The following is a 27,590-nucleotide window of genomic DNA, read 5'->3' on the forward strand; positions in this document are numbered from 1 at the left end:
GGTATGGACATGTAAATATTGATCAAGCTGGAAATCACCATGAATTATTTTTTGTCAATGTAAAGAATATTCCATAAGGAGGAAATTATGGATGGACTGTTTTAGAAGTCTGAATGACCTGGGGGCTATGGCAAGATTTGTGGCAGAATTGCACAAGGTGTCTTGCAAGGCCTGTCTTGATGTTGCAAGGAACTTGCGTCTTTTATGCACTTATGATGTGGCAGATTTCTCATTTAGCATTAGATGGTTGTTAATTAATGTGAATTATTGCTTGATAAATGTTTGATTAATAACACAACTCACCTCATTAATATTCAGCTTCCTATCTTACCAATCATGCCAAACAAATTAATGTTGAGACTTCTCGACATGCAAGTTAGAGCAGATACCCAGCAAATTCAGCTCACTGTTTACAGTAGAGAGCTTTCATGTTGCTCAGCACCAAACATTGTCTCAGGGCATCAACCATGGGCAGAGTTGAACATACCCCTCCATTCACATACATTGGCATCCAAGATTTGTCCACACTGCAGGTTCCTCATGGCACGTCTCTAATCTACTTGCTGGATACTATGAACCGCAGGCATACATCACGTGGTGTACTAGCAACTAGCATTGAAAGGCTGCTGCAAGGCCAATTTTTGCTCATGGCCAGGCACCTAGCTATTGGATTGAACCAGGCTGCATCTCATGCCATTGGAGCTTGCAAAGCTAACATTGTCATCTCAGTAATGCAGAAGTTAGTGGCAATGACTTAAAAGAGTCATTGAGATCTACTGCACAGAAAAAGGCCCTTCAGCCCATGTGATCCATGCTGGTCAAAAACAACCACATAAGTATTCTAATCTGATTTTTCCAGCATAGCTTGTAGCCTTGCATGACTTGGCGTCACTAGTGCACATCTACATACTAATTAAATGTAACGAGGGTTTCTGCCTCTAGCACCTTTATAGGCAATGAGTTCCAGATTCCTACCTGGGAGAAAAAGCTTTTCCTCGCATCACCTCTAAACCTTACCTTAAATCTTTGCCGATAGTAATTAATCCCTCCATCAAGAACATAAAACAATACAGCATGGGAAAAGCCCTTCGGCTCATGATGTACCAAACATGACACCAAATTAAACTGATCCCTTCGGCTTGCCCATGGTCCATATCCCTTCATTCCTTGCTTATTCATGTGCTTATCTAAAAGCCCTGTAATGTCGCTATTGTATCTGCCTTTGAATTGGCCCATGCTAAATTGCCCGTAGTGTTCAGGGATGTTCAAGTCTTCAAATTTTCAAGTGTACTCTGGCTGTCCTCCTGTGGCCAGAAAAGACTTGAAAATTTGTGCAAGCACCCTGCTGTTTTCTCCTTTTCCCAACTCAACAACCTGGGATACATTTCATCTGGCCCTAGAAATTTATTTACTTTCAAGCCAGCTAGACCACTCAACGCCTCCTCTTTTTTTATGTTCCTCTCTGTCTAAGAGGAATGCTACCTAAAAATGTCCTATTATGGTGGGGTGAGGGGCAATGGCAGATTTGCCAACCCTTGTACAGGTGCACAGTGGACGTTTAAAGATGGCGTGGGAACAAGTGAAGCAGGTTTCTTGGTGGATAACTGCCTAAGTGGCAGGTTGTCCTGGGAACATCTTGAGTCTCCAATTGGCTGAAGGGTGACATTATGGGGGCAGGTTAGGTCGAATATGAGGGGGGTTTGGTGAGGTACTGTGAGAAACCACTGGACCTCACAGTAGAAAACTCACCAGAAAATATGACACAACTGGCATGTACAATTGTCACTAATAATGTTCAAATTATGTTGTGCTTTCTTCTTTTTGAACTCCTAAGATTATTAAATGCCTTAATACAGGTTTGTTTTCTCTAAGTCTGTGTAGATAGGTCAGAATTGGTAAAGAGTTGAAAAATATAAATAATTATTAATTCTGGCAAAGTAATCTATTGCTTTGTCCTCAGATTTATTATGGCTGAACTAATCCAAACTGAGAAAGCTTACGTACGAGATCTTCGAGAGTGTTTAGAAGTAAGTTGCTCTTCTCATAATTATTTATGGGGAATACTGATAGAAATTATATTGCAGAAATCCTGCAAACTTGGTTGTCTAAGTCGCATATTGAGTAAAGGGAATATTTAATGATTTTCATGAAGAGGCTGAATGTTAAAAAAAATCTTGAATAAGATTGTGAAGTTTAAGCATAGGCTTATTATCATGTTTAGAGCATCAGTTAAAATTACAGTGTTATGTTTGAAAACTTCTAATCAATATATTTTTAGCAATGATTACAGTCATGTTTAGAAATGGTTTTTCGTTTAGCTAATGTCTTAGTCTGTGTAACTGTGAAATCAGTAAGTTGTCATCTACTGGTAAATGTATTATGGGTGGTTAGTATTAGAAACTTGTGCATTTGGAAATCTAGATGTTACTTAGAAACAACTTAAATTATTGTTAAAAATGTGATTTATTGGAAGTAACATATTTTAAACATAATAATGTTCAGGGATGTTCAAGTCTTCAAATTTTCAAGTCTTTTCTGGCTGTCCTCCAGTCCTCTGACACCTCTCCTTTGGCCATAGAAGACTTGAAAATTTTTGCAAGCACCCTGCTGTTTTCTCCCTTGCCCAACTCAACTACCTGGGATACATTTCATCTGGCCCTGGAAATTTATTTACATTCAAGCCAGCTAGACCACTCAAAGCCTCCTCTCTGTTTATGTTTCTCTCTGTCTAAGAGGAATGCTACCTAATTATGGTGGCGGTGAGAACTTCCAAGAGAATGTATAGTGTTTATTGTTGCACATGGTAATGGTCTTGAAAGAGTTAATGTTGAAATTGCCCAGTCTGATGATGACACACAGTCTTTGGGTGAAGGCAGGAAGCTCGACTGGCTTTTACAAGCAGCAGATGTATTCTGTAATCTCCCAAGAGTCCTTAGTAATTATGCCTGATTAGTAATGTATATTGTAATAAAGTAAAAAAGACAACTGCCACTTCTGGTTCAACTCAGCAATGATCTGTCCTCTGCCACTGATCATTGACTAGGCATTGGGCACTACATAGACAAAGGAAAGTTGATGTTAGCAAACTAGCTCAAACAACCCTTATCCTTTGTCCAATAGTAGCAAAGGTGGAAGAGATCGCAAGGTGTCAGCTATGGCAAATGCCAAATTGTACAGATTCAAGTTCCACGCTGATAGCACTGTCATGCAGAGAAAAGTCCCGAAGAGCAAGAAGAACTAAGTCTCTGAAGTGAATGTGATAGTTAAGTGTATTGCCGCTCTCAGACCACACTGACAATAGTTGAAATGCAATTAATACAAAGAAATTGCAGCAGCCATGGAAACAGTAACAGGGCAAGCTCAGCACTCCAAGGTCAAACCTTCATGATGCTGATAAGAGGTTCTGGGAAAAGAGAGAAAAGCATTTAAAAATACAGAGGCTGTAGTGAAGAAGGCTGTGTGGGGCCCTAGGAGCAAAGAATAACTTTACAAAATGGTGCAAAGACCAGAAAGGCAAGGAAGTGTAAAAGTGATCTGTCATTTCTCAAAATAAGGATCACTTCCATTGAGAATAGGTTTCATGAGGCACAGCTGCAAGGCTGTCAAGGGCCAGATAAGTAATTATTACAAGAACTGTGCACAATACTCCAGCTGTGGCCCAACCACAGCTCTAGTATGACCTCTCTGCTCTTATAATCTATGCCATGACCAATAAAGGCAATTGTGCCATATGCCTTCTTAACTAACCTGTTAACCTTTCCTGCCACCTTCAAGGATCTGTGGACAAAACATCTCACAATCCTTCTGTTCCTCTGAGCTTCCGAGCATTGTACTATTCTTTGACTACTCCCTTGTCTTGTTCCTTCTTCTGAAGTGCATCACCTCACACTTATCAGGGTTAAATTCCATCTGCTACTGAGCTGTCCATCTGACCAATCCATTTATATGTTCCTGTAACCTAACACCTTCCTTCTCGCTGTCAACCAACTGGCTAATCCTTATGTCATCCACAAACATAATTATCATTCAATTCTCATTTCATCATTTATAAATACTACAAAACAATAAGGGACAATAAACAATAATAATAAAGTGCAACCAGTTTGGCTGTCCTCCAGTCCTGTAGCACCTCCTCTGTGACCAGAGCTGATGTGAAAAATTTGGGTCAGGGCCCAGTAATTTCCTCCCCCCAGTCCTGTGGGCTGTATCACTGACCTAAATGGGATAGAGTTCAAACAGAGCTTGCATCTCGAATCTGGGCAACAGTTCAAAAAGGCAGCCCATCTCAAAAGCAACTAGGAATGGGCATTAAATGCTGGCCCAGACCATTAGATTAGATTAGATTACATTACAGTGTGGAAACAGGCCCTTCGGCCCAACAAGTCCACACTGACCCGCCGAAGCGCAACCCACCCATACCCCTCCATTTACCCCTTACCTAACACTACGGGCAATTTAGCATGGCCAATTCACCTGACCTGCACATCTTTGGACTGTGGGAGGAAACCGGAGCACCCGGAGGAAACCCACGCAGACACGGGGAGAACGTGCAAACTCCACACAGTCAGTCGCCTGAGGCGGGAAATGATGGTGACATTCCTTGAATGAATCGAAAAAAGAAAAGTCAGAAGAAATTAAGAATTTAAACACAATGTGACTTGCTAATCAAAACATAATTTTGACAGGAATATTGATAAAGGAGACAGGAAAGAACATTATTTTCAAATCGGTGCAGAAAGGAGTGCGTTTTGTTTTAGACTATTGTCTTCAAAGCAGTCGAACATAGAACAAAGAGCAATAGAGCGCAGAACAGGCCCTTCGGGCCCTCAATGTTACGTCGACCTGTGAACTAATCTAAGCCCATCCCCCTCCCATCATCAACCACGTGCTTATCCAAGGAATGTTTAAATCTCACTAATGTTGCTGATAACTACATTTGCAGGCAGGACATTCCACACCCTTACCACTCTCGGAGTAAAGAACCTGCCTCTGACATTTGTCTTAAGTCAGTACTTATACAATTTAAAGCTTCATTGAAGAGTTCAATATAGCAGTATAAACATAAGAAGATTGGTAAACAAATAAAATACTTTAGAAGCTAGTAAACCTTGCTGCTACAGAATTTAAAAGCAGCATTGGTAACTGCCTTAAAAACAGTTTAAAAGTAGTAATGAAGTGATACAGATCTATTACAGCTTTACAACATTAATAATTACTTTTAGAAGAAGTAAGTCAATCTCAGCACTGCAGAACAGTAAAGCCTCACAGGCAAAATTAAGTCTTGACAAAAGAATGCTAAATTTGTAAGACTGATGGTCTTCTAGAAGATGCGTGGAAGTAGGACACAGTTGCAGAACTGCAAAGAAAGGTGCTACATAATGCAGAGACCTCAATATCATTGAAAAGATAACTGATGCTTTCATAGATGAATTTTGTGATTCAAATGACTTGAGTTTCACAGAAGTTGTTTATGTTAAGTTAAATTTCATTAAAGCGTGATGAAAGAGTCAATATCACTGTTCTATTAGATCAGGTACTATTGCTGAATTATCAGAACTTACAGCTTGAAGAGCTGAGACTATATGGCGTAGGCAGAATAATTGCCATGAACATAAGTTACAAGTCACACTGCAGTGCAAGGAGTGTAAGATCCAAAAATGTCTGGAACCTGCAATCAGTATGTCTGACTTTTGAGTCCACATGCATGTCTTCACTTCAGCTTCCTTAATATGGCAGAAAGGTCCCACCGGTTCCAAGAGAATAAGTAGTTCAGATACAAAGTTTTTCAAACTTAGCTCGTGAATAGGCAAAGCGCACGATGAGCAGGAGCAGACGTGTGACAGATGAGTAAGTGAAGTAATAGATTTGGGTGGTTGCGTTACCCGAAACATTACCTAGGTAGTGTCTCCTACCCATCCTCCTCTTCGAACCAAAAAAAAATTCAGTGCGGTGGATTGATAAGGTAACTAGTTTTTTTCAATTCTTTATTTTTCAGTAGTCTCTTTGGGAAATTAAAATAGTGGGAATGGAGGTTCGGGCTGTTGAATGTTCTTCCTGCAGAATGTGGGAGGTAAGGGTCGCCACTAGTTTCCCTGCTGACTTCATCTGCAGGAAGTGCACCCAACTCCAGCTCCTCAAAAACTGTGTTAGGGAACTGGAACTGGAGCTAGATGAACTTTGGATCATTCGGGAGTCAGAGGGGGTTATTGAGAGGAGTTACAGGGAGGTAGTCACACCTCAGGTGCAAGAAAAAGGCGGATGGGTTACAGTCAGGGGACAGTGCGGGGATCCCTGTGGCCATTCCCCTCAATAACAAGTATATCATTTTGGATACTGTTGGGGTTGGGGGACTTAGTAGGGGTAAGCCATGGGTGTACAGAACTCTGGCACAGAGTCTATCCCTGTTGGTCAGAAGGGAAGGAGATGGCGAGGAGCAGAGCATTAGTCATTGGGGACTCCATAATTAAGGGGACAGATGGGAGATTCAGTGGGAACGAGAGAGATTCACGGTTGATATGTTGCCTCCCAGGTGCCAGGGTCTGTGATGTCTCTGATTGTGTCTTCAGGATCCTTGAGGGGAAACTGTCCCAAGTTATGGACAACTTAGGCACTAACGACATAGGTTGGAAAAGGGATGGGGATTTAAGGCAGAAATTCAGGGAGAAACGGTGGAAGCTTTGAGCTAGAACAAACAGAGTTGCTGCCTCTGGTTTGTTGCCCGTGCGACATGCTAGTGAGGCGAGGCAAAGGGAGAGGGAGGAGTTGAACATGTGGCTATAGGGATGGTGCAGGAGGAAGGGTTTTGGATACCTGGATAATTGGGGCTCATTCTGGAGTAGGTGGGACCTCTAAAAACAGGATGGTCTACACCTGAACCAGAGGGGTACCAATATGCTTGGGGGAAGAATTTGCTAATGCTCTTTGGGTGGGTTTAAACTAATTCAGCAGGGAGATGGGAACCAAAATTGTAGTTCTAGTGTCCTTGAGAGTAGTGAGGTCAGAAATATGGTTTCAAGGTCACAAGAATGCACCAGCAAGCAGCAAGGTCGTTTGAAATGTGTCTAGTTCAAGGCCAGGCGCATCCTGAATAAGGTGGGTGAACTTACAGCATGGGTTGGTACTGGGATTTGGATGCTGTGGCCATCTCGGAGACATGGACAGAGAAGGGACAGGAATGGCTGTTGCTGGTTCTGGGATTTAGATGTTTCAGTAAGAACAGAGAAAATGGTAAAAGAGGGGGAAGGTGTGGCATTATTAGTCAAGGACAGTATTACGGTGGCAGAAAAGACTTTTAAGGACTCATCTGCTGAGATTAGAACAGGAGAGGAGAGGTCACCCTCTTAGGAGTTTTATATAAGCTTCTGAATAGTTCCAGAGATGTTGAGGAAAGGATTGCAAAGATGATTCTGGATAGGAGCGAGAGTGACAGAGTAGTTGATATGGGGTCTTTAACTTCCCAAATATTGACTGGAAATACTATAGTTCGAGTACTTGTTATATGTCCTGTGTATGGATTTCAGTAGCTGGAAATGTGTTGCTGGAAAAGCGCAGCAGGTCAGACAGCATCCAGGGAACAGGAGAATCGACGTTTCGGGCATAAGCCCTTCTTCAGGAATGGGGAAAGTTTGTCCAGCAGGCTAAGATAAAAGGTAGGGAGGAGGGACTTGGGGGAGGGGCGTCGGAAATGTGATAGGTGGAAAGAGGTCAAGGTGAGGGTGATAGGTCAGACTGGGGTGGGGGCGGAGAGGTCGGGAAGAAGATCTCAGGTTAGGAAGGCGGTGCTGAATTTGATGGATTTGACTGAGACAGGGTGGGGGGAGGGGAAATGAGGAAACTGGTGAAATCCGAGTTCATCCCTTGTGGTTGGAGGGTTCCTAGCCGGAAGATGAGGCGTTCTTCCTCCAACCGTCGTTTTGTTGTGGTCTGACGATGGAGGAGTCCAAAGACCTGCATATCCTTGGTGGAGTGGGAGGGGGAATTGAAATGTTGAGCTACAGGGTGGTTGGGTTGGTTGGTCCGGGTGTCCCAGAGGTGTTCTCTGAAACAATCCGCAAGTAGCCGGCCTGTCTCCCCAATATAGAGGAGGCCACATCGGGTGCAGAGGATGCAATAGATGATATGTGTGGAGGTGCAGGTGAATCTGTGGCGGATATGTAAGTTTCCTTTGGGGCCTTGGAGGGAGGTGAGGGGGGAGGTGTGGGCGCAAGTCTTGCACCTCCTGCGGTTGCAGGGGAAGGTGCCGGGAGTGGAGGTTGGGTTGGTGGGGGGTGTGGATCTGACGAGGGAGTCACGGAGGGAGTGGTCTTTACGGAATGCTGATAGGGGAGGGGAGGGAAATATATCCTTGGTGGTGGGGTCCGTTTGGAGGTAGCGGAAATGACGGCGGATGATGCGCTACCTTTTCTCTTCCTTCCTATGGATTTCAGTAAGGCATTTGATAAGGTTCCCCACGATAGGTTATTGCAGAAAATATGGAGGCATTGATTGAGGGTGATTTGGCAGTTTTGATCTGAAATTGGCTAGCTGAAAGAAGACAGAGGGTGGTGATTGATGGGAAATATTCATCCTGGAATTCAGTTACTAATGGTGAACCACAGGAATCTGTTTTGGGCCAGCTGCTGTTTGTCATTTTTATAAATGACCTTCGTAAGGGTGTAGAGGGATGGGTTAGTAAATTTGCGGATGACACTAAGGTCAGTGCAGTTTTGGATAGTGCCAAGGATGTTGCAGGTTACAGATGGGCATGGATAAGCTGTAGAGCTGGGCTGAGAGGTGGCAAATGGAGTTTGATGTAGAGAAGTGTGAGGTGATTCACTTTGGAAGATGCAAAAGGAATAAAGAGTACTGGGCTAATGGTAAGATTCTTGGTGGTGTAGAAGAGAGAGAGATTTCAGTATCCATGTACATAGATCCCTGAAAGTTACCACCCAGGTTGATAGGGTTGCTATAAGAAGGCATACGGTGTGTTAGCTTTCATTGGTAGAGGGATTGAGTTTCGGATCCATGAGGTCAAGCTGCAGCTGTACAAAACTCTACTGCGGCTGCATTTGGAGTATTGCGTGCACTTCTGGTCACCGCATTATAGGAAGGATGTGGAAGCTTTGGAAAGGGTTCAGAGACGATTTACTAGGATGTTGCATGGTATGGAGTGAAGGTCTTATGAAGAAAGATTAGATTAGATTACTTACAGTGTGGAAACAGGCCCTTCGGCTCAACAAGTCCACACCGCCCCGCCGAAGCGTAACCCACCCATACCCCTAACCTAACACTAGGGGCAATTTAGCATGGCCAATTCACCTGACCTGCACATCTTTGGACTGTGGGAGGAAACTGGAGCACCCAGAGGAAACCCACGCAGACACGGGGAGAACGTGCAAACTCCACACAGTCAGTCGCCTGAGGCGGGAATTGAACCCGGGTCTCTGGCGCTGTGAGACAGCAGTGCTAACCACTAAGCCACCGTGCCGCCCACAAAGGCTGAGGGACTTGAGACTGTTTTCATTGGAGAGAAGAAGGTTGAGCAATAACTTAATTGAGACATACTAGATAATCAGATGGTTAGCGAGAGTCTTTTTCCTCGGATGACGATGGCTAGCAGGAGGGGACATAGCTTTAAATTGAGGGATGAAAGATGTAGGACAGATGTCAGAGGTAGCTTCTTTACTCGGAGAGTAGTAGAGGCATGGAACGCCCTGCCTGCAACTGTAGTGGACCCGTGAACCTTAAGGGCATTTAAATGGTCATTGGATAAACATATGGATGAAAATGGAATAGTGTAGGATAGGTAAGCTTCAGATTGGTTGCACTGGTTGGTACAACATCGAGGGTCGAAGAGCCTATACTGTGCTGTAATGTTCAATGCTCTAGAATAGACTAGATTCCCTACATTATGGAAACAGGCCCTTCGGGCCAACAAGTCCAAAATAACCCTCCGAAGAGTAACCCACCCAGACCCCTACCCTATATTTACCCCTGACTAATGCACCTAACACTACGGGCAATTTCGCATGGCCAATTCACCTGACCTGCACATCTTTGGATTGTGGGAGGAAACTGGAGCACCTGGAGGAAACCCACACAGACATGGGGAGAATGTGCAAACTCCACACAAGCTGCAAGCTGGGAATTGAACCCAGGTCCCTGGCGCTGTGAGGCAACAGTGCTAACCACTGAGCAAATGTGCTGCAATTTTCTAAACCACAAGTCATATTACACCTTTTGTTGACCAGCCAATCAAAGCAACCACTGGAAGATATCGTTGGGCTTCCTTGACTCATTGTGGAATCCAAAACAAACAAAACATCTGTTGGTGTTAGGAATAATTGAACAAAACATGTTTCATATGACCAGGAAAATATTTGTAGCCTGAAAGCCAAAAGTCTCAGCAAATTTCAACAAGAACAAAAGTGTGGCTAAGACAATGCTGTCATTCACTAGCATTGTGTTGAAGGATGGCAAAACCAAAAGTCTAGTGAGTTCACAATAATGTATACTTCTGAGTACTGATAGCATTTCACAATCATAGACAACTTATTAGTGTGTGACTGAAGACTAGTCATTACAACTTGCCTTTGGGAGGATTATTGGAAAGGATACATTGAAGGCATAACCTGGTACAGTCAGGGCCCAGTTAGCGATATAGCGGCCAGAAATGTTAAACTTCATTCGCAATCTCATTGTGATTTCTGATTGTGAGATCTATTATTACACAGAATTTTTGGTCGAGGAAACACTTCTGTCATTATGGTATACAATCAGAAGATAAAACCCAGCAACTTTTGCAAGAAGAATCAAAACCAAGAACAAATGTGAGCAGCACAATCCACTTGAGTGCATTCAGGAATCCTCATTTTGAGTGATCAGCAATTTTTCAGAAACACAACAGAAACACATAGTGTTAGGTGCATTAGTCAGGGGTAAATATAGGGTAGGGGTCTGGGTGGGTTACTCTTCGGAGGGTTATTTTGGACTTGTTGGCCCGAAGGACCTGTTTCCATAATGTAGGGAATCTAGTCTATTCTAGAACATTGAACATTACAGCATAGTTTAGGCTCTTCGACCCTCGATGTTGCACCAACCAGTGCAACCAATCTGAAGCTTACCTATCCTACACTATTCCATTTTCATCCATATGTTTATCCAATGACCATTTAAATGCCCTTAAGGTTCACGGGTCCACTACAGTTGCAGGCAGGGCGTTCCATGCCTCTACTACTCTCTGAGTAAAGAAGCTACCTCTGACATCTGTCCTACATCTTTCATCCCTCAGTTTAAAGCTATGTCCCCTCCTGCTAGCCATCGTCATCCGAGGAAAAAGACTCTCACTGTCTACTCTCGCTAACCATCTGATTATCTAGTATGTCTCAATTAAGTTATTGCTCAACCTTCTTCTCTCTAATGAAAACAGTCTCAAGTCCCTCCCTACTGAAAAGGCCTACTTCACCATCAACCACAGAGCACAACTGAAGACGTCCAATCTGATCGACAGTTTGAGGGAGATGAGTTTGAACTGACTTCATGTAAGCCAGACCAATTCCGCACATACAGATCATGGTCAGGAAGACCTACATTGCTTGGTCTAAGTAAGCAACCCAGATACTGTGAGAAAGGGAATATCTCTTCCAGTCGGAAAGATCAGTCTAACCCGGAAATTAAAAACACTGCAAGAAAGAAAGTACTTACTTCAACAGAGGCTGTCTTCCATGGTGGGGATTCATGATTTTATATTTCCTCTGCAAAGAAAATTCAGGAGAGTAAGAGTTCATCAGATAAGGAAATAGACCAACAATGATGTCTACTAGGAACAAAGCATATCTAAGATAAAAGATTCCTTGTCAATAGCCTTCAAGGAGAAAACCTACCATTCTTGTTCCAAATTCAAAGAACTATCAATTATTTGAAGGAAACTATCACAAAATTATACCAGTACTTAATCTATTAAACCATCAGCTATTTAGTCGCATGGTATTGCAGAACTTGATTATTGCTGAAAATTATGAAATGACCAGACTGCCTCCATCTGTGAAGTCAGAGATTTGAGGGAGATGGGGTGATGATAAATGTAATCTAGTTATATAATGTACAATGGGTTAACTAAGAGGCAGAAGCTTGGGGGAGAAATGTTCTGTGAGGTCATAATTCTGAAAGAGTTAATGTTAAAGTTTGTATTGGCTCAATCCATTCTGATATTGTCATACACGATCATTGGCAGCGGAGATGGGAGTTCTATACTAACCTTTGTAAGAAGCAAATATACTTTGCACAGCTCCTGAGAGATTTTACTAATTATTTCTGACTAGCAATGTGCATTGCTATCTTGTTAACAAAAGAATCCATCCATGGAACATCCTTCATTACTGATAATTAGACCAGCTCTAGACACAGTAAAGACTAAGCAAGTAGGCTCTTGTGGTGCTGTGATAGTGTGACAGAAGGCCTCCATTCAAGTCACACCTGTTCCAAAGGTGCATAATAGCAACAATGAACAAGTTCAGAATCATAGAGTCATAGAATTGATTTGAAAATATTCAGACAAAGGAGGATTGATGGCAGAGAACTACCTCAAATAACCCATGTCTCTGTCACATTCTGGCAAATACGTCAGATACCTCAAGGTGTCAGAAGTGTTAATCAGGGTAAGTAGCAAACTTCTACTGTGTTGCCTGAGAGGTCATTTTTACTTTTCCAATGGTGGTTTTCTTAAACGTATTTCATGAGAGATATTCTTTAAATGTCATGAACTATTTTACACACTTCTTAAGATATAACCACTAGCAATTGCTGTGTTCAGTGCACACTACTTAATGTATTTTTTCTCTTCAAACTAGACATATCTCTGGGAAATGACAAGCGGTGTTGATGAAATTCCACCTGGGATTGTAAATAAAGAACATATAATATTTGGTAACATGCAGGAAATCTATGAATTCCATAATAAGTAAGTAAGATAAATATAATGTACAACAATTTTGTTGCACAGCTCACATTTACACATGTCATGAACAAATGCAGAACTAACCATAAGCAATCTGTTTTTCAAAATGTTTGTTATGGTTCTGGGGATGAAAATTGGAAAGGATAATGTTTGTAAGTTGTTAGGAATACTAAACTGCTTCAAAATGCTTTGTTGAAAATAAGTCATTGAGATTTTTTTTCTTTTTTTTGTGAGAAATAATCAGTCAAATTTTAGCAGAGGGCCTGGTACCCTGACACCACGACCATTTAGAGTCATAGAAATATACGACATGACAACAGACCCTCGTCTGTGCTGACCATACGTCCTAAATAAATCTAGTCCCATTTGCCATCATTTGGCCGATATCCCTCTAAACCCTTCCTTTTCATATATCCATCCAGGGCAGTTAAATGTTGTAATTGTCCCAGCCTTCACTGCTTCCTCTGGCAGATAATTTCATACATTCAAGTTTCATGGCATCTTTGCTTTAGCTAGGAGACCAGAATTGAATGCAGTTTTCCAAAAGTGGCCTAAGCAATACACTATACAGCTGCAAGATGACCACCCAACCCCTATACTCAATGCACTGACCAATACAGACAAGCGTACCAAACATCGCCTTCACAATCCTGTCGACCTGTGATTCCACTTTCAAGGAAATATGAACCTTGAACTCCAAGTCTCCTTGTTCGGCAACACTCTCCAGGACCTGACCATTAAGTGTATAAGTCTGCCCCGATTTGCCTCACCAAAGTGCAGCACCTCACTTTTATCTAAATTAAGTTCAATCTGCCACTCCTCGGCCCATCAGCCCATCTGGTCAAGATCCCGTTGTACTCTGTGGTAACTTCCTTGGCTCCCACTACACCAATTGTGGGAGCATTTGCAAACTTACTGTATTCACATCCAAATCATTTATATAAATGTCAAAAAGCAGCAGCAATCCTTGCGACACACTGCTTGTCACAGGCCTGGAGTTCAAAAAGCAGTGGCAATCCTTGTGACACACTGCTTGTCACAGGCCTGGAGTCCAAAAAGCAGTCGTGCACCACCACCGCCAGTCATGCTCCTACCTTTGAGCCAGTTATGTATCCAAATGGCTAGTCCTCCTTGTATTCCATGTGATCTAGTCTTGTTAGCCAGTATTCCATGACAAACCTTACGAAGCATCTTACTGAAGTCCATATAGACAATGCCCACCGTCTGTTCTCATCAATCCTCTTTGTTACTTCTTCAAAAAACTCAATCAAGTTAGTGAGACACAATTTCCCACACACAAAGCCATGTTGACTATCCCTAATCAGTCTTTGCCTTTCCAAGTACCTGTAAATCCTGTCCCTTGGGATCCCCTCCAACAACTTGCCCACCACTGATGTCAGGCTCACTGGACTATTAGTTTCCTGGCTTTTCTTTATCACCTTTCTCCAATAATGAGACCACATTAGCCAACCTCCAGTCTTCTGGCACCACATTTATGGCTACCAGTGACACAACTATCTCAGTAAGAGGCTCAGCAATCACTTCTGTAATTTTTGCACAAAGTTCTGGGATATACATGATCATATCCTGGGGATTTATCCACCTTTGAGTTTTAAGTTGTCCAGCACCATTCCCTCTGTAATGGAAAATTTTCAGGATACAGCCATTTATTCCCCCAGTTCTCTAGCTTCTCTAGCTCCACAGGAAACACTGATGCAAAATGCTCATTTAGTTTCTCCCCACCTCCTGTGGTTCCACACATAGGTGGCCTTGTTGATCTTTAAGGGGCCCTATTCTCTTCCTACTTTTCTCTTTTGACCTTTATGTATGTGGATTCTCTTTAACCCTATTTGCCAAAGTTATGTGATCTCCCCTTTTTGCCCTCCTGATTTCCCTCTTAGGTATACTCCTATTGCCCTTATACTCTTCTAGGGTTTCACTTGATCCCTCCTGTCTATACCTTACATATGCTTCCTTCTTTTTCTTGACCAGAACCTCAATTTCCCGGATCAGCCAGCATTCCGTATACCTACAAGCCTTGCTTTCCACCCTAACAAGAAAATATTGTCTCTGGACTCTCATTATCTCATTTTTGAAGGCATCCTCCTTTCCAGTCTGCAAATAACCTCCCCCATCAACTATTGAAAGTTCTTCCTCTAATTTTAGAATTTTAACTTTGAGATCCAGTCTATCCTTTTCCATTACTATTTTAAAACAAATAGAATTATGATCACTGGCCCCAAAGTGCTCTGCCACCGACACCCTAGGCACTTGCCTTGCCTTATTTCCCTATAGTAGGTTAAGTTTTGCTCCTTCTCGATTAAACACATCCACATTCTGAATCAGAAAATTTCCTCGTATATATTTAACAAATTCCTCTCCATCCAAGCCCTTAACACTATGACTATGTTTGGAAAGTTAAAATTCCTTACCATTACCACCTTATTATTCTTACATATAACTGACATCTCCTTACAAATTTGGTTCTCAGGTTTCCCCTGACTATTGTGGGATCTATAATACAATCCTAATAAGGTGATCATCCTTTTCTTATTTCTCAGTTCCACCCAAATAACTTCACTGGACACAGTCCCTGGAATATTCTCCCTAAATACAGCTGTAATGTTATATCTAGTCAAGACTGCCACACTTCCTCCTGTCTTGCCTACCCCACCCCCCGCGCCCCCAAACCCCCCACCCCGCATCTCTCCTTCCTATAGCATCTAAACCCTGTAACATTTAACTGCCAGTCCTGTCCATCCTTGAGCCACTATAATAGCTATGATCTCCCAGTCCCAGTCCCAACCATGCCCTAAGTTCATCTGCCTTACGAGTTAGGCCTCTTGCATTAAAATGATCAGTCCTACCTCATTCTCCGCATTGATCCTGCCGACCATGAGTGTTTGATATACTCCTTTTCCCAAATGTACCAGCCTCAGACTCATTTATTTTCTCACTATCTCTCTCTGCTTTTTGGCCCATCCCACTAGTTTAAATCCTGCCGTGTAGCTCTAGCAAATCACCCCCACCAGTATATTAGTCCCCTTCCAATTCAGGTGCAACACATCCTCCTTAAATAAGTCATTTCTACCCCAGAAGAGATTACAATGATCCAATAATGTGAATCCTTTTCCCCTGCACCATTTGCTGTATCCTCCTATTGTTGCTCTCACTAGCATTTGGCACCGAGGGTAATGCAGATATTACTACCCTTGAGGACCTGCATTTTAACCTCCTAATTTCCTATATTCTTTCTCAGAACCTCGTATTTTTCCTGTGTTGTAATGGACTTTCAGTGGAATATAGCATTGAGAGTCAGGTTTCTGGTCCAGAGTCTGGCTCCAATGTGTACAACGGCCTGTTGCTGGTCCCTGTCCCCTTTGAGAATATTGTCCACCCGCACTAGATATCCTTGCCCCTGGCACCGTAGAGTCATACAGCATGAAAATAGATCTTTCAGTCCAACCTTCCTGATGAAGGGCTTTTGCCTAAAACATCAATTTTCCTGCTTCTCAGATGCTGCCTGACCTGCTGTGCTTTTCCAGCACCACTCTGATCTAAACTTTCAGTCTAACCGGTCTATGCTGAACATAATCCCAAACTAAACTAATGCCACCTGCTCCTGGCCCATATCACTCCAAACATTTCCTATTCATCTACTTATCCAATTGTACCCACATCCACCACTTTCTCAGGAATTCGTTCCACAGGCAAACCACCCTCTGTGTAAACATTTTGTCCCTCGTGTCTTTCTTAAGTCTCTCTCCTCTCACCTTTAAAAAAGTGACCCTTAGTCTTGAAATCCCCCATCCTAGGGAAATGACAACTGCCATTAACTCTATGTATGACCCTCATTATTTTATAAACTTCTAAAAAGTTGCCTGTCAAACTCTTACGCTCCAGTGGAAAAGGTCCCAGCCTATCCAGCCTTTTTTTATAACGCAAACCTTTCTTATCCAGAAGCATCTTAATAAATCTCTTCTGAACCTCCTCCATTAATAATATCCTTCCTATAACAGGGAGGCAACACGCCATCCTGATGTTTCATTGTCAGCTTCAGGAACATCTGTCTGTGGCTCTGACTAGAGAGTCCCCTATCACAGTTGATCACTTGGAACCTGACATGTCCCTTGTTACATTAGAGCCAGACTCTGGACCAGAAACCTGACTCTCAGTGCTATATTCCACTGAAAGTCCATCACCCCCTACATTTTCCAAAGAGCATTTTAATTTGAGATGAGGTTAGCCATAGCAGAGTCATGCACTACCTGCCTACGTCTCCTACCTTTCCTAGAGGTAACTCATCTACCCGACTCTACCTGCGGTTTTTCTACCTTCCAGAAATTGCCATCCATCACATCCCGGCTCATGTAACTTCCTCATTACCTCTAACATTCCCTCCAACCTATCCATGTGATCCAATCGAATTCACAATCAAACACTTCCTTCAGACATAATCATCAGGAACAAGAAACACAGCAGGGAAAGAAATTAATACTCAGTAGCAACATTCCCTCTAACTTCCGTTGTTCCTGCTTAAACTTCTGAAATGTGTGTTTGGTATGTTTAAACGACTGTGGAATTCATACACCGAAGAATGATGGAGTGTGCACAGGGTTGCTCAGCTCACAGAAAGTTGCTGAGAAGTAATAGGATGAATAACTAATGTCACAGTTGAGGGACACATTTTTAGAATTTCCTTTGCAAATAAGGAAAGAACTAGTTTAGGGAGAGAGTTCAAGTCTATAGGCTTAAGTTGACTAAAAGCTTGGATAAAATTAAAATAAGGAATAGGCACATGGAGGCCAAAGTTAGAAATGCGGGAGTCACCAAATATTATGGAGCTAAATATAGTCACAGAGGTAATCAGATGAATCCTGGCAGGATTTGTAACAGGGATTTGTTGGAGATACTGAGTAGCAATAGATCCAAATGACTGCAAATAATAGATGTGAGAAAGCACGATAAGAATGGATGGGAATGTAGATAATATTATTTGCAATGGTGTTTCTGTTTCTGGTCCTTCAAAACAGCAAAAATGCGTTTGCATTTAACTGAACTATCTCCAGCATACAGCCTGTTAACAGATTCCTGAGCATTCCCACATTTTCAGTTTTATTAATCTAGTTCAAGGCTTTCACAAAGTGAATACAGAGGAACCTCAATTACCCAAACGACATGGGCAGCGAGTATTTTGTCGGATAATCGAATGTTCGTATAATTGATTGCCAGATAACACAGTTTAGCCAAGCAACGGGGCCTTGCAATCCTGCCGGATAATCTAAAATTCTGATAATTGAATGCCGGATAATCGAGGTTCCTCTATATGTCAAAACTATAATTTCCATAGCTGTTGCTAAATAAGGCAGATGACATCTCCAAGTTCTCTTATTTTGTTTTTTTGGAATGTGGTTAGCCGGTTTGTCTATAACCTTGCAGAATGCTTAGTTTACAAGACCTTGCGACAAACTAGTTTAGAGATATATTCATGCAATGAAAATATACGTAGTGCTAGTTGATAAACTGAGTTTTTCTACCTTTCTGCAGTGTAAATTGAGAATTTTAATTTCAAATCTTGATTACAATATTATCCATTTCCTCTACATGCCATCTGTAAAGTGACTGATAAGTTATCATCTTCATATTTAGCTGAATACAGACCATTCTGGTTACAAGCTGTAATTGAAATTGTATATTTCAATTATTTGATTGTATGTACTTCAAAATATCTTTACAGTTTATTTCTGAAAGAGCTGGAGAAATACGAACAGCTGCCAGAAGATGTAGGACATTGTTTTGTCACCTGGGTAAGTCACTTGTCACTTTCAAAGGATTGTTTGCATGAGACTTCTTCAGAATTATGGTAATATGATGTAGTTGATGCAGTGGCTTTTGACTAAGCCATATAACAATTCAATCTATTAAAATAATTACTTGAAAGCATTTCTTTATGTAATTCAAGCACAATCTTGTTCACTTAAAATCCAAATCTCACACTCTTGTTGGATTAAAGCTTGTTGATTTTTCCAAAGCCAGATTTCAGATGCTATATTGAAGTTGTAAATAAGCTAACCAACCATTCTCCATAAATTGACACACTACAGGTGACCCCACTGCACTACACACAGACACAGACAGACAAACACACACACTCACTCCTATACACACACATTCATACAGACACACACACACTCCTACAGACCCATACACTCCCACAGACCTTCTCTCATACACAAGCTCTCTCTCATACACTCACACATATACTCACACACTAACATGCACACATGCACCCTCTCATAGACTTATACCCCTTTACGTGCTCACTGACATATACACACGCACACTCTCGCACAGACACTCGTAAACCCCCCCACGCCCACATGGCCACACACACACAAAGGTTTGTGGGGTGAATTTGTACTTGCAGAATTACATTTGATTTTACTCAAAAACTGCATGAATCCATGTAAGATTCTGTATATCAGTCTGAACACTGTGGCACAGACAGTCTCACACAGGGCACCTCACACCTTCAGTGCATTATCTGGGCCGACATGACACCAATTGTTAAAGTTCACTTGAGAATGTAACTTTTAAAAACAAGTTCTGGGATTTACATATGAAAGAACTGAAGCCAACATGGTCATTCTAAAAGATGAAAGACTTAACAAACAATCCAGGTCTTTTTCAATGTATAATTTCAGTTACATCATACTCTGAACATTTGCTATAAATTCTGTGTCTTATAGTCTATAACCACCTGATGAAGGAGCAGCGCTCTGAAAGCTAGTGCTTCCAAATAAACCGGTTGGACTTTAACCTGGTGTTGTGTGATTTTTAAACTTTATTATCTGTAAGCATATCCTGTATCCAAAATCACAGCCTCTATTTAAATAAGCTAAAATGCTTTGTGAAAATCTCTGAAGGATTAAGTTTGTTAAAGCAGAAGCAACTGCATTTTTTTTGGTGTGATTCACACAGTAAGCTGATGTTTGGTCAGAGGTAAAGGTAAAAACATAACCCATGTCCTGTGGTCCAGGAAAGGGAAACCAGTCAGGATTTCTACTGCTGGTCACTCAGCAGTGGCGAACATAAGGGCGTCAGGTGAAGACAGGATTATACTTAGTTATCACACCACACAGTCGGTTTGTCAGTTTGTTTTGTTGTTTTTTGAAATATTTTCCCTCAACACTTTGTGTTAGAAGAGCAGAGTTTGTTTATGTTTCATGTATCAATTGAATGAATGCAATGGTACACAGTGTATACTGTATCTTTACCATCATTAGAAATATGTATTTTTTGCAGTTGAGAGTAGATCTTTGGAATTTTCTGCTCTTGAATACTTCATTCTCAATCATTGAATATATTCAGGGCTTATGTCAAAGGAGTTTTGGTCTCTCAATGAAAACAGATCTGGCAGAAAACGAGAGTTGTGTTTGAAGATCAGCTATGACCTTTTTGAATGACAAGGCCTAGGGACTTTATGGCCTATTCCTGTGCCTATTCATTAGTTATTGTGCTCTTGTCAACTCAGGACCAAGTTTGCAGCTTCATGTTTTTTTTCTATTCCTTAGACTGCTTTAATATTCCAGTGCTCTCTGGCTGGCCTTGCCCCTTTGAATCCACGTGAACAAAAACATGTCCAAAACTCTGCCACCCACATCCCAACTTGGAACAAGTTCTGTTCACCTACATTTGCCTCAAAGATTTATTTTAAAATTCTCACAGATACTTCAGTATTACTATTCCTTAGTTTGACTAGTCAATCAGTAAGAAACTGATTTCTGACCATATGTTTTGTTTCCTTTCAAACAGGCTGACAAGTTCCAAATGTATGTAACATACTGTAGGAACAAACCAGACTCTACACAGCTCATACTGGAGCATGCAGGAGCATACTTTGATGTCAGTATCATAGAGTGGCTTGGTATTTTTAACATATCCCATCCCTTTGCTTAGTACAATCATTGTTATCAATAATATATTAATTTTCTTTCATAGCTGAGAGAGAGAGGTTTTCATTAAATCAAGGATATTGAGTTTATGGAACCTGAAGTGGTAAATAGAGTTAAGACTCAAGTAAACTGATCTAATTACGTAGAATGTGTGAAAGTGCTGAAAATGTGCTCTTGTTCCTATCTTCCAAATGATAAGACAGTCTCTTCTTTGATGTAATAATGATTCTTACAGGCCAAAATTATTCATGACATGTTTTCCTCTTGTGGGGAAAACTTTGCCATTGGTTGTCACTTCCACAAAGTGGCTTAATTGGAATCAGTACTATAAAGTAAGGGAGGGGAGGTTCACAGAAATTGGATTGAAATTTCAGTTAGGATCTCTGAAAGAGAGATTAAACATTTGTCAATGGTCTGTACCTCGGTTTCTCCATCACTGCTTCTAAAAATAATGTTGCCAACCATGGTTAAAAATAAAATGCAACATTGCTAAACTAACCAGAAATCAGCACAAAATAATGGGGTAGAAATCATACAAAATTAGATTTGATTGCAGGATTTTAGAAGCAATGGCATGCCAAATTGAAAAGATCTACCTGAAAAAGTGGTCACTTACCAATTTATCAATCCCTCAAAATCCATGCAGATCAGGTGCAGACCTGGCCTACTAAATCATTTAGCATTTTGCCAAATTTATGGATGGAAATTGGAAGCAGGAAAATTGAATGTAAGCCCCAATGATCTAGAAAATGTGATGTAGCAATGGAGGTTTTGTGTGCAGATTTTTAGCAATCAAATGTTTGGAGGTAATGAGAGCTGTTTGCATCCAAGAAATAGTCTTACACTGAGATTGACTATATTTTTAAATATTCACAGTATTAACTCTTATTATTGCATTTTTTTAAAAACTAGGAAATACAACATCGCCATGGACTGGCCAACTCAATATCTTCCTATCTTATCAAACCTGTTCAGCGAATAACTAAATATCAGCTACTCTTAAAGGTAGGTGGATGAAGCTTTGATCATTTCTTAAGAATAAGGGATTGATTTGGAGAACTTAAAGTATAACATGTAAATGGATTATAATTACATACAATTAACACCTCTGAGGCAACTGAGACTTAAATCTTCTGACCCAGAGATAGGGACTGTGCCGCAAGAACTAATGTAATAGTTGATTGAATCTGCATAATCAACTCAATCTAGACTCCAGAAATAAATTTGGTTATATCAGCTTGCTACTTTTGTGTAATTGTATTAATGTCTAACTTCTCAATAAATCAAGGAAGTTGTCAATTCAATGGAACCAGATCTTTCAGATTTTCTGTATTTCCTTGGTTTTGGAAGTTTCTAAAATGAATCAAGCTTAGTTCTCTCTGGCTTTTTTTAATTTTTAGGAACTGTTAACATGTTGTGAAGAAGGAAAGGGAGAAATTAAAGATGGCCTGGAGGTGATGTTGAGTGTGCCAAAGCGAGCCAATGATGCCATGCATCTCAGCATGCTAGAAGGTGCGTCCTCTATATCACTTAAGCTTCTGATTTCTTGTGAAATTCATCAAAAGTGTTGACATATTTATATTTAGATGCACACAAAACTATAGTAAAATTATTTCTTGAAATGTAGCTGTTTTACAATAAAGCAGTTAGCTGGTTAGGAACAAACATCAGAATCATTATGCTGTGTATGAACTGAATTAATATAATTAGAATTTTATCAAAATATTTCCACAACGGCCTTTTTCAATAAAAACAGAATGTGGAGAAAATGACTTGTGCTTGCACTTCAAGGAAAAGGTATGAAGGAGTTATTATTGTTCTTAGGCTTTGATGAGAATCTGGAATCCCAGGGAGAGCTGATCCTGCAAGAATCCTTCCAAGTGTGGGATCCTAAATCATTAATCCGCAAAGGCCGAGAGAGACATCTATTCCTGTTTGAAATGTCACTCATCTTCAGCAAAGAAATCAAGGATTCCAATGGGAGGAGCAAATATATCTACAAACACAAACTGCTTGTAAGTTCAGTCGTGGATGTTGGAACTCTGCTGCTTTAGAACGAGGGTGGAAATTAAGTCTTTTGCTGTTCAGAATGCGGCTGATTAGAAAACATTTCAGGTGTGACTATACACCAGAACAGAGATGTTTGAACTCTAATATTTCAGATGGAGTGAACAATTCTCTTTCATTTGTTGATTAATCATTCATTTTAATCAGTTTCTATAAGTTGAAAGCAAGTTTATCTTTTTTTCTATTATTTCTACAATTGCTAGTATTTATGTAGCACCTTTAACATAACCAAGCATTTACAAGGTGCTCCACAGAAGCATTGCCAAACAACCAAAAGAGAAAATGCTGGAAAATCTAAGCAGGTCTGGCAGCATCTGTAAGGAGAGAAATGAGCTGACATTTCGAGTCTAATTGACCCTTTGTCAAAGCTCTTTTTTTATTTTTTTAGGGTGAGTCATGGCTCCAGAAGCAAAGGTAGCAATAAAGAGGTGATAATGACAGTGCATAGAGAGATTGTAGGGAGATTAGGAGCTGTGAATGACCAAGGCTGAAGCCAGTGCTATGTGACAAAATATGTAGGGGATGGGTGAAGCAGAGGCAAAATGGAAAACAGGGGAGAAGGGTAGCAAAGGGGGAAGAGGAGAGGAAAAAGATGATGAGAGAGTGGGGAGCGAGAGAAAGAGAGACAATCAAGAAATAAGAGGTACAGAACAGTGAAAAAAAAAATTAAAAAGATAAATAAAATAAATGAAATAAAATTACGGAGCAGAATGAAAACAGAGAGTTCAAGATGGGATAATCATCTGAAGTTGTTGAATTCAATGTTGAGACCGGCAGGCTGTAACGTGCCTAGTCAGAAGATGAGATGCTGTTCCTCCAGTTTGTGTTGCGCTTCACTGGAACATTGCAACAGGCCAAGGACAGACATGTGGGCATGGGAGCAGGATTGTGTGTTGAATTGGCAAGCCATGGGAAGGTCCGGGACCTGATTGCGTACAGACCGAAGGTGCTCAGCAAAGCGATCACCCAGTTGGCGTTTTGTCTCTCCAATATAGAGCAATGAATGCAATAGACCAAATTGAACGAGGTACAAGTGAAACGCTGCTTAATCTGAAATGAGTGTTTGGGGCCTTGGATGGTGAGCATGGATGGTAAAGGGGCAGGTGTTGCACCTTCTGCGATTGTATTGGAAGGTGCCGTGTGTGATGGGAGAGGTGTTAGGTGTGATGAAGGAGTGGACTAGGTTGTCCCGGAGGGAACAATCTCTGCGGAATGCAGACATGGGGAGGGAAGGGAAGCTGTGTTTAGTGGTGTCATTGTGCTGGAGTTGGCGAAAGTGCCGTAGGATTATTCTTTGCACGTGAAGGCTGGTGAGGTGAAAGGTGAGAACAAGAGGGACACTATCCTTGTTCTGGGAGGGGAGGGAGGGGGTGAGGGTCGTGGCGTGGGAGATGGACCGCACACTGTCGAGAGCCCTGTCAACAACTGTAGGTGGGAAGCCACGGTTGGAGAAGAAGGAGCACATATTAAGAGCACCACCTTGGAAAGTGGCCTCATTGGAACAAATGCGGCGGAGACGAAGGAGCTGAGAGAAAGGGATAGAATCCTTAAAGGACATAGGGTGAGAAGAGCTGTAGTCCAGATAGCTGTGGGAGTCAATGGACTTGTAATGGATATTAGTGGATAAACTATTGCCGGAAATGGAGACAGAAAGGTCAAGGAAGGGAAGGCAAGTGTCGGCAATGGATAAACTGGAGGCGAAGTTTATGAATTTTTCCAGGTCAGGACGATAGCATGAAGCTGCACCAAAATAGTCATTGATGTACCGATAAAGCAGTTGTGGGAGGGGACCCAGGTAGGCCTGGAACAAGAAATGTTCTACATACCCCATGAAAAGGCAGGCATAGCTAGGACCCATGCGGGTACCCATTGCTACTCTTTTGATTTGGAGAAAATGGGATGAGTTGAAGGAGAAGTTGTTGAGAGAGAGAACAAGCTTTGACAAAGGGTCAGTTAGACTCGAAACGTCAGCTCTTTTCTCTCCTTACGGATGCTGCCAGACCTGCTGAGATTTTCCAGCATTTTCTCTTTTGGTTTCAGATTCCAGCATCCGCAGTAATTTGCTTTTATTGCCAAACAACATTTGGTACCAAACAAATAAACTGGCTACCAGAGGCTTGGCCAATGAGGTAGGTTTTAAATAGCAATTGAAAGGAGGACTGGGATGAAAATCCAAGCTTATGGTCTTGACAGCCAACTGTGGACCAGCTATGTGCAAGAAACTAGACTGAAAAAGCACAGAAACCTTAAAGGGTTATAGGGCTGTGCAAGGTTACAAAATTATGATACAAAGTTAGGATGGCAATAGCAAAGTATTGGCTGAGATAGTTTGTAAAGGTGGAAGATGGAACGTCAGCTTAGGGGAGTGAACAAAAGAGAAGTACAGCACAGAAACAGGCCCATCAGCCCTCCAAGCCTGTGCCAATCATCATGCCCTAACTAAACCAAATAAAAGACCTTCTGCCCTTATTCGTTCCATATCCCTTATTCCCTCCCTATTCATGTAACCATCCAGATGCCTCTTAAATGTTGCCAATATGCCTGTTTCCACCACCTTTTCTAGCAGTGTGTTCCAGACTGCAACCACTCTCTGTGTGAAAAACTTCCCTTGCATATCTCCCTTAAACTATCCCCCTCTCACCTCAAACCTGTGTCCCCTTGTAATTGAAACTTCAACCCTGGGAAAAAGTTTCTGACTATCCACCCTATCTATACCTCTCATAATGTTGTAGACCTCTATCAGGTCTACTCTCAGCCACTATCTTTCCAGTGTAAACAATCCTAGTCTTTTTACCCTTTCCTCACAGCCAATGTCTGCAATACCAGGCAACATCCTGGTGAACCTTCTCTGCACTCTCTCCAAAGCTTCCACATCCTTCTGGTAAAGTAACCAAAACTGCACACGCTACTCCAAATGCGGCCTAACAAGGGTTTTATATAGCTGCAACATGGTTTGCCAACTCTTGTTCTCCTCCTCATCCTACTTCCAGCTGATAAAGTCAGGCATGTCATATGCCATCTTTATCAGCTTGGCCACCAGTGTTGCCATTTTTAGGGAAATACATGCCCGGATCTGTTTGTATGTTAATGTTTCTAAGTGATCTGCCATTTACAGTGTATTTCACACTTAAATTTGAACCTCCAAAATGCATCATCTCACATTTGTCTGGACTCAACAAATCTAGAGGTTACAATGGCTTCAGCAATAGATGAGAGGTATTGTAGCAAACTAACTGAGGCAGCCATAATGTGGAGCTGCCGGTGTTGGACTGGGGTGGACAAAGTCAGAAATTGCACAACACCAGGTTATCATCCAACAGATTTATTTGAAATCACAAGCTTTCAGAGCATAGCCCCTTCATCAGATGAAGTGAGAGAGAAGCACACGGAACATAGAATTTATGGGCAGAGAGACCAAGGGCAGAGGGATCAAAAGATCATATCCCTGGTTTGAGTGGTTTGTTGAGAAATAAGCACCTGTAGTTGACCAAAAGTGTTAGACAGTATGAGTAAAATGTCAATAGCTGAATAACAAACAAAGGGATGACCTATAATAGGATTAAACGAGGCAGAGAGATAATTACAAAAAATAAGGAGGTGTTGAAGACTAACCAAATGGCTGAGATAACATGGAACAAAAACAGAAGCTGCTGGAAAGGCCCAGCAGGTACAGCAGCTTCTGTGAAGGAAAATCCGAGGAAGGATCACTGCATCTGAAATGTTAACTCTGACTTTTCTTCACTGATGCAGCCAGAGCTGCTGAGCACTCCCAGAAACCCCTGTCCTTACTCCTGACTTACAGCATGTGCAGTTCTTTCGGTTTTTAATTTGACTGGAGTAACATAAGAGGTACAAGAGTCGCATGCTGATGGTCTAATCAAAGTAATAAGAAATCCAAAACTGTACAAACTAATTAATGTAGAGGGATCATAACAATTTATCAAGGTGATGGTGTCAAGACAGGACAGTAAGGAAGATTGTACAGATACAGAACAGTGTGTTGGGGTCACATGTGGTGCGACACAAACCCAAGATCACAGTTGAGGCCGTCTTGAGCAGCATAGAAAGGGACAGGATTAGATTAGATTACATTACAATGTGGAAACAGGCCCTTCGGCCCAACAAGTCCACACTGACCCGCCGAAGCGCAACCCACCCATACCCCTACATTTACCCCTTACCTAACACTACGGGCAATTTAGCATGGCCAATTCACCTGACCCTGCACATCTTTGGACTGTGGGAGGAAACCGGAGCACCCGGAGGAAACCCACGCAGACACGGGGAGAACGTGCAAACTCCACACAGTCAGTCGCCTGAGTCGGGAATTGAACCCGGGTCTCTGGCGCTGTGAAGCAACAGTGCTAACCACTGTGCCACCGTGCCGCCCACTAATGCTGCCAGCATTAAGAAGTTGGGTAGGAAATTAGCATACAGAACTTCAAGAGTCCAAGTACAAGATGTAATTGAGTACAGAAATTGGAGGATACAATAGGTAAATATATGGCAGTAAAGATGGTGCAGGGGGAAGAGCTTTAGATTCTGGGGAGATGGGACTTGTATAAGCCCATTTAGGTTGCACCTAAACAGAACCAAGTATAAGTTGAATGTAGTGCATTTTGCTAATCTGACTA

General features: G+C 41.7%; 1 protein-coding gene across 3 annotated transcripts in view; it reads left to right on the forward strand.

The window, feature by feature from the left end:
* Positions 1-27,590, forward strand: part of LOC122550233 (triple functional domain protein) — a 581,330-nt gene that overhangs the window by 353,604 nt on the left and 200,136 nt on the right. For all 3 annotated transcript variants that reach the window (XM_087987024.1, XM_087987025.1, XM_087987026.1), the window contains exons 24-30: positions 1,961-2,027; positions 12,828-12,937; positions 18,672-18,741; positions 20,750-20,839; positions 21,802-21,894; positions 22,290-22,401; positions 22,714-22,904. In XM_087987024.1, coding sequence (XP_087843150.1) covers positions 1,961-2,027; positions 12,828-12,937; positions 18,672-18,741; positions 20,750-20,839; positions 21,802-21,894; positions 22,290-22,401; positions 22,714-22,904 — 733 coding nt within the window. The remainder of the gene's footprint in view (positions 1-1,960; positions 2,028-12,827; positions 12,938-18,671; positions 18,742-20,749; positions 20,840-21,801; positions 21,895-22,289; positions 22,402-22,713; positions 22,905-27,590) is intronic.

The sequence above is a fragment of the Chiloscyllium plagiosum genome, unplaced genomic scaffold, assembly GCF_037043375.1.
Source record: "Chiloscyllium plagiosum isolate Xiang-an unplaced genomic scaffold, Cpla_swu_hap1 HiC_scaffold_5, whole genome shotgun sequence".
Taxonomy (NCBI): Eukaryota; Metazoa; Chordata; class Chondrichthyes; order Orectolobiformes; family Hemiscylliidae; genus Chiloscyllium; species Chiloscyllium plagiosum.